The following is a 15,147-nucleotide window of genomic DNA, read 5'->3' as shown; positions in this document are numbered from 1 at the left end:
CTCTTTCCTCTCTCTCAGCATCACAGTTATAATTTCTTCTCTCCCTGATTGCCATTGATCATGCTAAACTCGCCTCTCTGTGCGCTGTGCTCTGCCCTGTAGAAGCACTATCATTCACAGTTTTTCCTGGATCGAGATGAAAGCGATGTGCTGGACCACAGATACTGATATCAGTTTAAACACTAACAAGATACATAACTATTTACATGACACTTTAAGTGATTACAGTATTGTCATTACTGTGCTCTGATTCTAACAGTAATCGTTGTATTTGTAGCAGCCAGCTTTACTGGATGCACTAACAGCATGAGTAGTTGAAACTAAGTTGAGGTCACAAGATTAACAACATCATTCACAACTGCTATCAAATCGCAATGATATAATAGATGGACTCAGCCCTCGTATCCCTGATTGCAGGGAATTATGACGTCATACAGGTGTGACACAGAAAGCCATACCTATTGTAGATATATATGACCTTAGCTGAAGAACTCTTAGCAGCCCTGAAAAGTGTTAAGCCCTGTAGGTGGTAGATTCAGAATCTAACCATCCCCCTATCTCCCTTGCTGTACCTTGAGGATTGGCTTACAGCAAAACGGGCAAAGGGGGTGTAGAGCGTCTAACAGGGATCCTCACAGCCTTTAAAACAGGCTGGAAGGGAAGGGGTGTGGTACCGAGAGTCAGATTCAGCCAAATAGCAGGTGGAGGTTGAGGGTGAATACAAAGAGGGCCAGTAGAGAGAGGACAGAGGGCAAGGAGGATGAGGGAGAGGAGGAAGATGGAGTCAGGTCGAAATCAGGTGGGCACTCAAGCTCGAAGCATCGGAGGGTGACACCTGAGTCCTCGTTGCCGTAGTTCTGCCAGTACTCTTCTGGGTCAAGTTTGGGCAGCGCCAGTTCTTCCTCCCCCAGCTCATACTTGACTACTGATGTGGTTGTGGATGGGCCTTTCCCATACAAACCAGCCTTGATGGTTTCTGAAGATTTCTCAAAGATGCCTTTGGTGGACGACTGGGGCTTGTTCTTGTGAAACCACCAGCGGGTTTTGGTGCTGAAGGTGGTGGTGGTGGAGCCGCCAATGGAACCTGGATCGGCCAGGGGGCAGAGGGCGAAGTCCATCTCACGAAGGAAGCGAAGGTCCTCGCCGCGGCGGGTGGATGGGGAAGCGCAGATCACCTCGGATGAAGAGACACGGGCCTCACGGAACCACTCCCACAGAGAGCGGGACTCACAGCCGCAGGACCAGGGGTTGGCGTTGAGCCGGAGGAACTCGATGCCCTGGGTGTCACGCAGGGTTTGGCTGGGCAGCTCAGCCAGAGAGTTGTTGAAGAGGAAGAGCATGGTCAGGCGGCCGAGGTCGCGAAAGGCGCGGCGGTTCACCTGCCTGACGCGGTTGTCGTGGAGGAGCAGACGGTCGAGGTTGACCAGGCCGCGGAACACATTCTCTGAGAGGGTGCGGATACGGTTGCCATGCAGGAAAAGCTGGCTCAAGTTAATGAGGTCAGAAAAGATGTCATCCTGCAGGAAGTGGATATTGTTTTCCTAAAGAAGAAGAAAAAAACAAAACAAGAAAGGGTTTAAAATGAGAGGAATATGTACCCTGGCTCTTGTAGTATTTGTAACAGGACGAGACATTCATGATATGGATGTGTGGGTGGGTGCATGTGTGTACTCTGTGGTGTATCTGATCAGATCAGTCATCTGTAATGCATTTGTATGTCTCTCTAGTGCCCCTACCTGCAAGTAGAGGAAGTGAAGGCTGTAAAGCTTGTGGAAGATGTCATGGGGCAGGGCAGTGAGCCGGCAGCGGTGCATGTGGAGGCTCTGGAGCTTCTCTAGGCCACGGAAGGCTCCCCCCTCCAGCCTGTGGAGGTTAGGGTTGTCCCCCAGGTCCAACTCCTCCAAGTCCCTCAGCTCACTGAAGGCCCCAGCCTCAATCCACGTGATGTTGTTGGAGAACAGCCACAGAACCTGATACAAAAAACACATTTATTTAACAATTATTACTTTGCCATAAAATGTAAGAAACTTGTTTTAAATCATTGCTACACATGCAGTAGAACGTTTCTCTGTGTAAAAGGATTTGAGAACCACTTTTACATATTTCCACTCGTTCTTACCTGAGTCCCGAAGCCAAAAGAGCCAACTCTAAGCTCCATGATCCGGTTGTTCTGGAGGAACACGCGCTGCGACTCATAGGGCACTCCAACGGGGACGGCGGTGAAGTTCTGCGCCTGGCAGCTCACAGTCATAGGAGTCGGGTAGCACACGCAAGAGTGCGGGCACGCCGATGCCGGACTTGGCTTACCGAGGACCAGCCACACCACCAGCCAGAGGGAGAGACCGCCTGGAAGAGAACAGTTAGAGGTGAGCGGGAGATGTCCATGGTGCTGAAATCAGCCATTAACATCAATGCAACAACATAAAGAGTCCAAATGGATGAAAGGCTGTGCTCTTTTTGTATTGCATGCAAAAAAATCATCTTTACTCTCGTATAATTACATTTATAAACTTTCATTTTAGGTGGCATTATACCTACAGGATTTTAGGATAGCACTTTATAGCCTCATTCTTCTATAATCAGTGAATTTTCGCCTCATTACCGGAACTGCGCTGAGCATTACGCACAGCATGATCACAGAAATGTTCTGTCAGAACACAGCAGCTACTTTTTAGAGTTATCAAAAAGTTCTTATCATGTTCCGCTTCACATCATGCACATGAAATCTGACTAATATTAATCATAAAACAAGACATAGTCTGACAAAATTTCGAAGTCTCCATGTTATGTATCCATCTATCCATTTTCAATGTTTTTAAATGTGTCCAAACTCTTTAAGAGTTCTTAGATGAAAAAATGTAGACTTTGTTACACAAATTCTAATGAAATTCAACATTAGAGTCTGTAGCGTCCATTCAAAACCAAAGAAGACAGAGTGAAACTTACTTTTGCAGTTGCGCACAATGGAGCATCGTCGGCTCCGAGAATTCGAAGAGGTTTCCATCCTGAACCAAAGCCCAAAGCGAGTTAGCCTGAGAAGCTGAAGTAAAGCTTGCTATCTTCGCTGATGCTCTGGTTCCCGAGTCGGAGTGACTGAGAGTGTACCGGTTGATGGCAACCAGTGTCCCATATATACTCAAGCATCCAGTTATTGCCTACGGCAGTGGGCACCGTGGAATCTCCTACGTCACCAATCCGGGGTCATGATTGAATGAGGGCGGCAAGAAACGGAAAGGGGAGGGGCCGACCGTAGGGGATTCTCTTGGAGAGCTTGTACGCGCGTAAAGGCTCGTTGGAGACGTGCGCTCATACTCTGTGAGAGGAGGAGACTTTTTCGACGCACATAGGAACGGGAGAAGGGAGGGTGTAAAGAGTGCAAGCAAAAACGGTGAAGGGAGGGGGGGGGTTGAGCTAAGGCACGGTGCCCGGTAATGATGACTGGGCTTTGTGGAGGAGCGGAGGACGGGTAGGAGAAGAGAACAGCTCGTTTCCTGGCTGGCTCTCTTAGAGACAGTTATGGTCTGTTTCCGGCGCGCTGCAGCCAGACAGAAAGATACAGCAAAGACTCAATTGGTTCTGTCTTAGGATAGGAGGATGCCCCCGAATTATGATTCAGTCACAAGAGAAAATTCAGTGCCAGAAGAGAGTCACCCAAAACAACCATGATTGAGTAGCTAGTATTTGTTGTGGAGGTTAACTACGACATGCTCCAGTAATGCTGTTTGAACAATTATAGCTCCTGACATAATGATTGTTGATGATGGAGATACGTATGAATTGGCATTAAATGGCTAAAAGGCAAGAGTGGCCAGATAGGAATGTGCTTTTTTCCCCTTTGGTTGTGGTGAAATGTAATTTCAGTTCCATTCTCAGTTCTTCTTATCATTATTTCTCTGTTTTTATTGCACAAGTTCAAATATTGTTAATTAGGGGAAATGGTCTATTAGAGTGGCTAGAAAGCAGAACACAACAGATGCCTTAACTGCCACTTCAAGTCGGTTTTGCTGTCTGTGTGTGAGTGTGTGTGTGTGTGTGTGTGTGTGTGTGTGTGTGTGTGTGCGTGCGTGCGTGCGTTCGTGCGTGCGTGCGTGTGTGAGCCTCAAGCTGTCACTGCTTGTGTTTGACTACCAGCTGTAAAATAGCAAAATAGCTTTGATTCTGACAAAGATACAGTGTGATAAATATCAACTTTTTTTTCTTTACTAAGAACAGAAACCCCTGAAACTCAAGCATGTAAATGTTGTTGATACTGAAAAATGTTGATTCAACTTGAAACTGCAGTTTCGTTGTGCTTTGTATCACATATTTCAGTTTTTTTGTTTGTTTGTTCGTTATTTTGCACTTCATTGTGTGTAAATGAGCACCAGAAATATAAGAAACACCTTCCAATACAACAAAAGCTGAGTCATAAATAACTAAAGCTACAGTCTTTAGCAAGGTTGTTGAATTGTATAGTATTAGATCATACGTGTTTCTTTCTTTCTGGACACTGAATATTGTATCTACATATATCTTATTCTATTATCAGTGTCCATATAAACCTGTAGAGGAGGGAAGATCAATAGTTGGTATGCTACAATTGATGAATTGCTTGAAATGCAGTTGTAGCGTACAACTATAGACCTGCTCTATGTGTAACGTGCCTTGAGATGACTTGTTGTGATTGGGAACTGTATAAATAAAGACTGATTGATTGATAAAGATTGTGGTATTGTGCCATTTTGAAACATCACAAGATGCTGAAGCCACAGATTAAAGGATATGTTCACATTTTCTCAATTCCCAATTAAAACAATCAAGTGCATCAAAAACAAAGAAATACTTTTTTTAAATAAAAAAGATTACAATTGTGTAAGCTATCCACTGTATGTACTGTTCAAGTGTCTGAAGCTTCATATAAGCTTTAGATCAACTTTAAAACTCTAAATACATTTTTGCTCAAAACATGGACAGTGGATTACCTCCCCCATCACTTACATTGTAAATTTATTACGAAGCCATCTCTTAAAACATGTGTCAGTGTTCATATGGACATGTGACTATTGTTTAAGAACAGGCTTGAACATTTGTGAATTTATCCTTTAAAGCCTAGCAATGTAAAGGACCAACATACCCTGAAGTACACAGGCAGTACAGTACACTGAATACACTATATACATTTAATATAGTGTATAGTCCTAGAGTCTGTTGTAGTCCACTTGTGAGGACTCTCCAAGAATGCTCTCTTTGTCTTCTAATATTTTGCTTTGTTATTATTCATTTTTTAGAGTAGACTCTATTCACAGACTCTACTGCTTATCCTCTAGAGGTTCAGGGATGAGCTGGAGCCAATCTCAGCTGTCATTAGGCGAGAGGCGGCGTACACCCTGGACAGGTCACCAGTCATTCACAGGGCTTACATACTGTATATAGAGACAGTCAAGCGACAGGCAGAGACAGGTGACCATTTAACCTAACCTTTATGTACTTGGTCTGTGGAAGGAAGTCTGATCATCCACAGAGAACCCATGCTCCTCACAGAAGGGTCGGCTGTTGGATTCAAAGCCAGAACCCACTTGTGTTGACAATACTAAGCACTGCACCGCTGTTCTGCTGAAGGGTCTAGTTTCTATCAATTCAAGGCATAGAGCTACAGGAAGTTCTATAAAAAGCCATGTAAATAAGTAACCTTGAACCTTTATTGCACAACTTTAAGAGTATTTGGCCTTAAGCAGTTCAAGCAATAGTGGAGTGGGTCAGAGTTGACCGTGGGCAATCATTCCAGATTTTTTGTATGTCTGACATTGAGAATGAATGTACTGCTCAGACCGAGATTTGGTGAGGAGGGAGACAACAGACGTGAACCCATTCATAGAAACAGAAAGGCGGCTAAACAGATGACTATATGAGGGAATAAACAGTCATAAGGCAAGGCAGCACATACACACACATCAACGTGATTACAGTACAGCACAGGCTCACACACTTGTGTGCACAGCTCCATTCTGCACGCAGCCAACTGAGCCACAGGCATGATAAACAAATGAGTAATTGAGGGTTACACGGTGTATATTGTCCCCTCACACCTCCTGTTTTTCCTTATCTGGACTTGTGAACAAGCGGTAGTGCCCACTGCCCATCCGTAACCAATAGCACACAGGCTTCCCCTTCACACACACACACATAAACACACCCACAGTACCTGCTGTGCAAGTGTGTGTCTGCATGTGCTTGTCACTGTTTTGCGTGTACACGTGTGTTTGCATTCCTGCCCGCTGAGGCACAACTTTGTCTAAATGCCATCACGGCGTGTCAGTCAATCAGCGTTGTGCCAGTCACCCACACAGCAGGTTTGCGCCACAGTGTAGGCACCGTCTTCTCAATGAATGTGATGATCGCTTCGTCGTGTTTGTGTAATCACCACACAGAAACAAACCCAGGCTTCCCCGGCCCTCTCCCTACTCCGGCACATCTGCCAACCCTCTGTCCAACTCTGTCTGTCCTTCTCAATCTGTATCCCGCTGTACCTCGTTCGATTCAGTCCATCTCTGCTCGGCTTTGATTTGCTGTAACTGAGGAGTGCGTCACTGCACCTACAAGCACGGTACATTGTTATCTGGTTCCCTGTGGTACGAGACACACTGAATTGAACTGATTGCAGTTTCAATCAGCTGATTCAAATTAGCCTCCTGGATTCATTGCCGCAGGTGAGGCTGTGCAAGTCTGTACTGCGTGACGTCAACATGGACGGATGTCTGTTGAAAAAGCTAACAGGACACTCTAGTAGAGGTGAATCTGTTGCCAAGGTAATAGCACACATCCCTGTGTTTTCAGATGTGTGATGAAGATATTAAATATAGGCTGTATCCTCCTGCTATTGAGCTGCAGCCCATATTCATATCTCATTTGCCTCAAAGCAAACAAAAAACTCCTCTCTTACTCATTTGCCTCTCTTTGTAATCACCCTGAGTGGTATTGAATCAAGAAGGACACTCAATAACAGATGACTTTCACATGGTTCCTCTCATTAGTCAACTCCATCAGGAGACTGTTTACATGCACCATTTGTATACATACACTCTTTCAAGGCCACATTAATGAAGATGTACAAGAAAAAGACATGAAGCACCCACATGCCCCCTGATGGTTAAAACAGACAGTGTGATTTAAAAGAAAAGACTGATGCAGACATAGACATGTGTCACAGTGTCACGAACATAAGCAGTAAGACAAAAGCAAGCCGATTCTTGTACTTCTAAAAAGGCGACGCATTGTGTCATATTGTTTTGTAGGAAACCATCTAACACATTGCTCATGGCACAGTTCGTGTCTCACACACTCATCCACAGATGCAATGTGTGTTTCAGCGTCTGCCCAATTGTCACCGACAAAGACGCTCGTGCTTTTCATCCACGCCTTGCTCACCTCCCCTCTCCTACATCACTTTTTTCTCTTTGTTTTTTTTTCCAATGCTCCCTCCTTTTTTTTGCCAGTGTCTTTCATTTGTTCTGTCCCTTGGCGTCACCGCTTCCGCTTAACCATATAGTGCTGCTTTCTCTCTGCACACACAGGCACACAGTCTGCAGCACAATGGCTACTGGAGTGACATGTTATCAGTTGTTTCTTCTTATAAGGCAACTAAATTTCCAGATTGCCAGATAGCCATTTTAGGTAAAGTAATTGTTTTATTTGTCCTCATTTTGTAAAGTTGTGCTGAAATATTCTATACATTACTATAACCCTAACCATAACCCTAACCCAAACCATTTAAAGAGGGATATTTTTGGATTAGATTTTTGATATTTTTATGGCATTTTATCAAAGACAACTGATGACTACTTGTTTTCTTTATTCTCTGCTGCCTGGTGCCCCAGTTACATTAACACAGTCTCATTATGACATGTTTTGGCATCAGGTATATTTTGTATATTTGGTGTTTCTTAAGGCTTTGCTCTTTGTGCAGATAGTATTACTCCTCCAATGTTATTGCATTGTGCAGCATGTATGTATGCTGTTGTCTTTAAAGGAATTTTACACAGAAAGATCAGTTTACTCATTGTGAGGACTACTCAGCCCGAGTATACAGTTAGGGCTCTGAAGGAATGTTTCAGAAATTTGAGGAAAGTATACGCAACTCTAGTTAAGTTGCATTATGGGAAATGTAGGATTCAATGTTATTGAAGCCTGACCCATATGAGAGACAAAAAGTCAGGATGTCTCACTGATTTTTACATTTAAAAAAAATCTTTCTCTCACAAGTCACGTAAATAATGCTCTACACTTTTAAATACCCATCATGCGGAGAGCGGACTCCACATGGCAGCTTCATTATATGAATGCTACTTGGCTGTATTTTTGCTGTGCATCAGTTAATTTGTGGCAATTTCTTTGAACATAAATGTATTGAAGAATTTGCACCATGTAAACACAATATGACTTACATTACTCTATTCTTTCATTGGATGTGTCATGAGTGTGTATGTAGCTTACGTGTACGTCTTTAGCTTTTATATGTATTTTATGCATATTTATTGTCTGTTAGGGGCAGCTACTACTATGCACTACGCACTTTGAGTCCATGACAAATTTCCCCTAGGGGACAATAAAGTATATTCTATTCTATTCTATTAAGACAGGTATTACAAGACAGGACCTCAAGATATAATAAAACATGTAAAAGCCACCTAGAAGGTGCACTGTGACATTTTCTTTTAAAGTAACAGAAGTTATGTTTACATTGAATGAAGCTTATCTAATCACATTGTGTGAATCCTTGAGATTGAATAAACACGTGGAATGCATTTCCTTCCTCAGAAAATTGGCATGTGAAAATTGAATTTGAAAAGTGCAGGATTGTGTAATGTACATATATTTTCTAGCTTGTAGTCTTCGTCCTTGCCTTTGTTGGCACATTGCCGATATTCTTTACACATTACTGTGAGCAACTGTCAACCAGCAGAATAGCATTAAACTGACAGCTAGTATGTGTGTCACGTCATGCATGTGCATGTACGTTCTCATGCACAATTCATACAAAACAGGGACCACTCATAAAAACATTGCTCCATTGCACTACTAATGATCAAACACCACACAGGGTACATTTTAGGGCCCCTGCCATTTCAGTTGTAATTTAGTAAAACATAGACAAAAATGCAGTACAGGAGTACAATATTACCATATGAACATATATATATGGCCCCTGGACAATTTCCACTCCCCAGTTAGTAATGTAACCTTGCTGTCTTGGTCAGTTCTTTGATTCACTGGAGTTAAGATAATATATTTGTATCTGCACTACAGACAGTTGTATGCATGTAAAACATGCTCAGACTTATGGAGCAAAAGGGTAACTACTTCCCTATCATGAATAGAGTCACTATCATGAATCTGGTAAGTGCTGATCTCACTCCCTATTTGTGTGGATGGCCAAGAAATGTCATCTGTAGTACTGGGAAACAGATTAAGATAAGTGACTTAGAGGAAAAAAGTATCTCAGTTCATTTCTGAAATCCTTGAACATTAATCATGTGCCACTTTCTTCTGTTAAGGCCCTTCAGCAACAAACTGGCTGAACTCACTCTGCTTTCTTTGGTCAATGGAACTTCCTCTCCTCCTCCTTAATCTCCAGCAGAACAATTGTATAACGCTAAGCCAAACATGCTTGCATGTGTTCCGATCAATACTGTCCACTCTATTTCCTCCTCCTCACATCCCTCCCTAACTCACGCGCTCCATTTCTCTTCAAAGCTACTGTGCTCAGTATCCGCGCACTGCTTCCCCTTGCAATTACCAAAAACCAACAGCATGAAAGCATTTTCCCCACCTACTTTTTCTCTCTCTCTCTCTCTCTCTCTCTCTCTCTCTCTCTCTCTCTCTCTCTCTCTTTCATCTCTCTATCACATACACACTTTATGAAAGGTGTACAATTTACCACAGGCAATCGGAAACCATGGGAAAATATCTATTAGGTTATGAAAGGGAAGTAATTGTCAGGGATTTAATTGAACAAGTAATAATTAAGATGCATACCGTATAACCACAGTCTCTCTGTTCTTAATTGCCCATGTTTCCTGTTTTTATTTCAAATTTAATTATATAACAATTTTTAAAAAATGATTTAAAAGTTGCTCTTTCTGCTGTGTTGCTCTGATCTGTTGATCAATCGATGGCAGAAGTAACAAGGAAGCATAGCAATGTAATCCAAGTCAGAAATCACCAAACTCTCTTAACTGAACGAACTTGTCACAAATCACTCGATTCCGCCTGAACAATGTCAACAGTTCATATAATTAAGACCTTTACACTTTGGAGCTTTAAGTCCTGCTGCAAGAAATCAGCAAATATAGTAGCAGTGTTAGAATAAAGATAAATATTATAAGGGAAACTAAACATGTGTGAAGAAATCTTGAATCTATTTGCTCTGTAACAAAGTTAATGTTTTAATTGTTTATATTTAATTAAAAATATAATGCTATTCCTCGCAACAGGTTTAAAAAAAGTCTGCTTTGCTCATTTGTTTATTGTTGTTTTACTGATTTTAGGTGTATTTGTTTCTTACTTTGTTTCTCTAGATGTGCATTAGGTAATAGGAGTAAAACAATAATGTAATACGAAGGCCACATTTTGCTATTTCAACATCAAGAAGTACAACTTGCATGAACAGATTTGTTTTTAAGCAGCACATACAAGTGATTTAAGAGAATTTGTCCTCCTAATATTAACCTAAACCAGAATACTAGGGGTTTTTCACTTCAGTGCTACCATATTAATAAACTTCTAATAGCACAATGTGATCAACATGTTTAAGTCAGGCCCCTTTTCACAGAAACTTTAGCTTTGTCCAAGGAGAGTGTATTTTACTACAACACACAGCAGGTGGTCTTTTACTGTTTTAGCTTCACAGAAGAAATCCAGGGAATGTTGTAATTTAATCTTGGAACGATTCCCGCAGCGAGGCATTTTTTCACAGCAGAAGATGTAATGCTTTTCTTTTTTTCATGCAGTGACTGCATACACTCCTCTCTTGATGGCCTTGCAGTATTACAGTAAACTGTGCTTTATCTACAGGGAGTTGGCGATCAATAACGTTGGGTTTGAGCAAGATCTTACACAGGGGACAAATAGTCACCCAAATCATATTTTCTGTGTCGGATCAAATAGCAGTTCTGTTTAGTATTTCTTGTTTCTTTCAGGTTGTGACGATTGATGTTCTTTCTTCTGATCTGAAGCAGTGTTTGATGCGCTCCATATCAGTACTGGCTCCATCTCCCAGGTGGGTTTAACTCAGCTCACAGAGGCTTCATTTGGCATGATTATACTGTAGTACTGCCAGAGCACACTTCCCTCTCTTTTCTCACACCGCCTTGCTTCACGTCATCCTCACTTCCAAATATGCTTGTGCTTGTTTCACCTGTGTGTATGTTAGTGTCTACGTCTGCATATATTTTCATATTAACACTTCACTCCAGGTGTAAGGTGTTGTTTTTCTCTCCTACTTCAGGATGCTCTGACTTTTTCTTATTTCATTAAACTAGCCTTTTAACATGACTGTGGTAGAGTTCACACTCCAATATGAGTTATGTTGCTGGATGAATCATTTCATATTTACGTTGTGCACAATAATAACTCATAATTTCCCCTCTAAAATCATAAAGAAATTGTAGTGTACACATTCCTACACTGTTGTGCAATCAATTATTCACCCACTGCTCATCAAGAAGTGAAGCACATTAACCTGGTTTAATATGTTTCAATTGCTTCTTAACAGCTGCTTTGGAGCAGAATGATTGAATGAATAGGTGTGAATCATGGATCCGTGACATGCTTTGCACCTCAAAACAAAACAAAGGTAACCAGTGCAGACAGTAAAATGGTATGCAGGAATACAAAATATTACACTTGAGAAAGCCTGAAAGAGCCTACACATCCTACCTAACTGACCCTATGCAGCACCACCAACTTGAGACTAAGAGAAATTGTGAAAAACTCATAAGAGAAAACCCATGAAGAACAGGAGACGTAGCCTTGGTCAATTGGAAGAGAAATCCTTCACAATGCAATTATGCAATATTTTAAAGGTGAAGACATTTCTTTTGAAATGTGTAATAAAATGTGAAGTGTGAATGTAATAAAAGATTAATCGCATATACGCAAGATTTGTGGATATGACCTTCACCATCTATGTTTTGTAGGTGTTTAGCATCATTCACAGTAATGTAGATAAGATCTTAAAAATAAGCTATAGTACCACAAAAACACAGATGAACTTTTTTTAGTGTGCTGGATCAATATCATCTCAGCACATTTCACAAAATGTTTGCCTGGACATGTGTTGCCATGCTACACCCATACACCTATACATCAAGGGTGGAAGAAGCAGTGACACAGAGACTATAGAGAACATGGGGAATATTTTAGCTTGTCTCTAACTGCCTTGTCATCTGCAAATCCCTCAATACCAATCTATCGACATTGCCCAAACTGCCAAATATAATAACAAGCAGTCAGCATTCATATCTGCATGACAGCCAAAGTTTGAGGCTGGTCCTTCTTCCAAACTCCAAACTATTTTATTAGCCTCCTTTTTCACTGCCAGGAGAAAAACTCCACCACACTCTTCCCCTGTGTGGTCCCTCAGTAGTGGTATAAGTAAGATGACTCACCTAACATGCTCTTCCTCTCTATCTATCTTTCTCTCTGTAAAGAAAAAAAAGTAATTTGCTCCTGCAACCTTGTGGTCAATGGTGAAATTGAGTGTCACAGCACTTAAGTCTTCTCTTTGGTCCTCTCTTGGATTGATGTTTTTTTCTATATTGCTTTGGATAAAGGAGATGTCCAAATGAATATGTAATGTGATGTAAAAGTCAAGTTGTGTCTAAACCCAGTTTAAACCTTAATTTACAACTGAAATCACATTCAATCATCCCTCTTTGTGGTCAGAAATAATGTCAGCATGTCTTTAAGTGTATTGGTAATAGTTTCAATCGTATGATCGAACTATTATCAAAAGGGTTCTGGGGAAATATCAGAAATGCTCCTTTTTGTTTGGATGGCCATGTTGGTGTCTTGTTTGATTAGCATTAGCTAGCAGGCTGCTAGAGTGCTGATGTGACACTAGCAGAGAGCAATAACCTAACCGGCATCTAATGTAACTAAAGTGTGTTAAGCTGTTGTGTGCAGCCGCGGTACAGCTAATTGGCTATCTAGCCTGCTAATTTACGTTGTGTGTTCATGTTTGTAAGTTAAAGTTAATAAGGAAACTTTATGAGGAAACCCAATATGGGTTGTTGTTTGCAGTTTGTGGCTGTTGTGTTGTTTAGCAGGATACTATCAGGTTTAGTTATAGGCCTGAGATCCAAAGCTACCAAGGGCTGCATAAGCCTTTTTGATAATTAATTGGAGAAGGCATTCGACCGTGTCCCTCGGGGAGTCCTGTGCGGGGTTCTCCGGGAGTATGGGGTATCGGAACACCTGATATGGGCTGTCTGTTCCCTGTACGACCGGTGTCAGAGCCTGGTCCGCATTGCCGGCAGTAAGTCGGACTCGTTTCCAGTGGGGTTGGACTCCGCCAGGGCTCCCCTTTGTCACCGATTCTGTTCATAATTTTTATGGACAGGATTTCTAGGCGCAGCCAGGGCATTGAGGGGGTCTGGTTTGGTGACCTCAGGATTGGGTCACTGCTTTTTGCAGATGATGTGGTCCTGTTGGCTTCATCGGACTGTGACCTCCAACTCTCACTGGATCGGTTCGCCGCCGAGTGTGAAGCGGCCGGGATGAGAATCAGCACCTCCAAATCCGAGTCCATGGTCCTCAGCCAGAAAAGGGTGGAGTGCACTCTCCGGGTCGGGGATGAGATCCTGCCCCAAGTGGAGGAGTTTAAGTACCTCGGGATCTTGTTCACGAGTGAGGGAAGGATGGAGCGGGAGATCGACAGGCGGATCGGTGCGGCGTCTGTAGTAATGCGGACTCTGCACAGATCCGTCATGGTGAATAGGGAGCTGAGCCGAAAGCCAAAGCTCTCGATTTACCAGTCGATCTTTGTTCCTACCCTCACCTATGGTCATGAGCTTTGGGTAGTGACCGAAAGAACGAGATTGCGGGTACAAGTGGGCGAAATGAGCTTTCTCCGTAGGGTGACTGGGCTCACCCTTAGAGCTGGGTGAGAAGCTCGGTCATCCGGGAGGAGCTCGGAGTAGACACGCTGCTCCTCCACGTTGAGAAGAGCTAGATGAGGTGGCTCGGGCATCTAGTAAGGATGCCTCCCGGACGCTTCCCTTGTGAGGTGTTCAGGGCACGTCCCACCGGTATGAGACCCCGGGGAAGACCCAGGACACGCTTGAGAGACTATGTCTCTCGGCTGGCCTGGGAACGCCTCGGGATCCCCCGGGAAGAGCTGGACGAAGTGGCTGGGGAGAGGGAAGTCTTGGTTTCCCTGCTTAGGTTTCTGCCCCCGCTACCTGACCCTGGATAAGCGGAAAGAAGATGGATGGATGGATAATTAATTATGTCTTTCTTATAATCCAAATGATAAAGTGGCATCAAAATGCTTAATTAATGACAGCATTGCTAATACTAGCCAAGAGGAGTTGCTCATTGTGGCCAGCAGTGACAGCCCAGGTTGCTAAAGCAATGGTGTTGCTACATGCCAAACAACCTTACAGGATCCTTCAGCTGGAGATGGTAATGGAATTGTCACATTAACTTTCCATGATAGCTACGGCTATGATGAACTATAAAAGTACCTCACTTGAGTAAATCAATTTAGCTTTTTTTTCAGTGTGCACTTCATGCACAGCAGAGGAAACCCCTGGTAAATGACTGTAGTTATAGAAACCATCAACCTGCTTAATGCCACACATTGAAAAGCAAACCAGTTTATTTACTCAGTGTTATGCTTAGAGTTATGAGATACATGTACTTTATTTTAATATTTCTATTTCATGAAACTGTATACTTCTACTGGGAGGGATTTGGTTCAACACACTACTTGTCATTCTACTACATATTTTTACAGACAGCTTGTTAGTGGTTACTTTACAGATTAAGATTTTACAAACAAAAAATATGATTATTTGTTATTATAGATTAAACTATCCAGCAGTAATGTAAAGCAGCTAAAATGAGCTCCAATTTGAACAGACATGAAGTTAATATACGTAAATGTTG

At 42.4% G+C, this 15,147-nt stretch overlaps 1 protein-coding gene across 1 annotated transcript; it reads right to left on the bottom strand.

Moving 5' to 3' along the window:
• Window positions 1-623: 623 nt before the first annotated feature.
• Window positions 624-3,194, bottom strand: rtn4rl2a (reticulon 4 receptor-like 2 a). Its single transcript, XM_062436830.1, is given in 5 exon segments — window positions 624-1,541; window positions 1,737-1,970; window positions 2,120-2,346; window positions 2,947-3,051; window positions 3,054-3,194. Coding segments are annotated over 5 exon segments (1,512 nt in total). The 5' UTR covers window positions 3,145-3,194; the 3' UTR covers window positions 624-686.
• Between the last annotated feature and the right edge of the window lie 11,953 nt (window positions 3,195-15,147).

This window comes from Scomber scombrus, chromosome 2 (assembly GCF_963691925.1).
Source record: "Scomber scombrus chromosome 2, fScoSco1.1, whole genome shotgun sequence".
Classification (NCBI taxonomy): Eukaryota; Metazoa; Chordata; class Actinopteri; order Scombriformes; family Scombridae; genus Scomber; species Scomber scombrus.
This window is presented reverse-complemented; position numbering and strand designations above follow the sequence as displayed.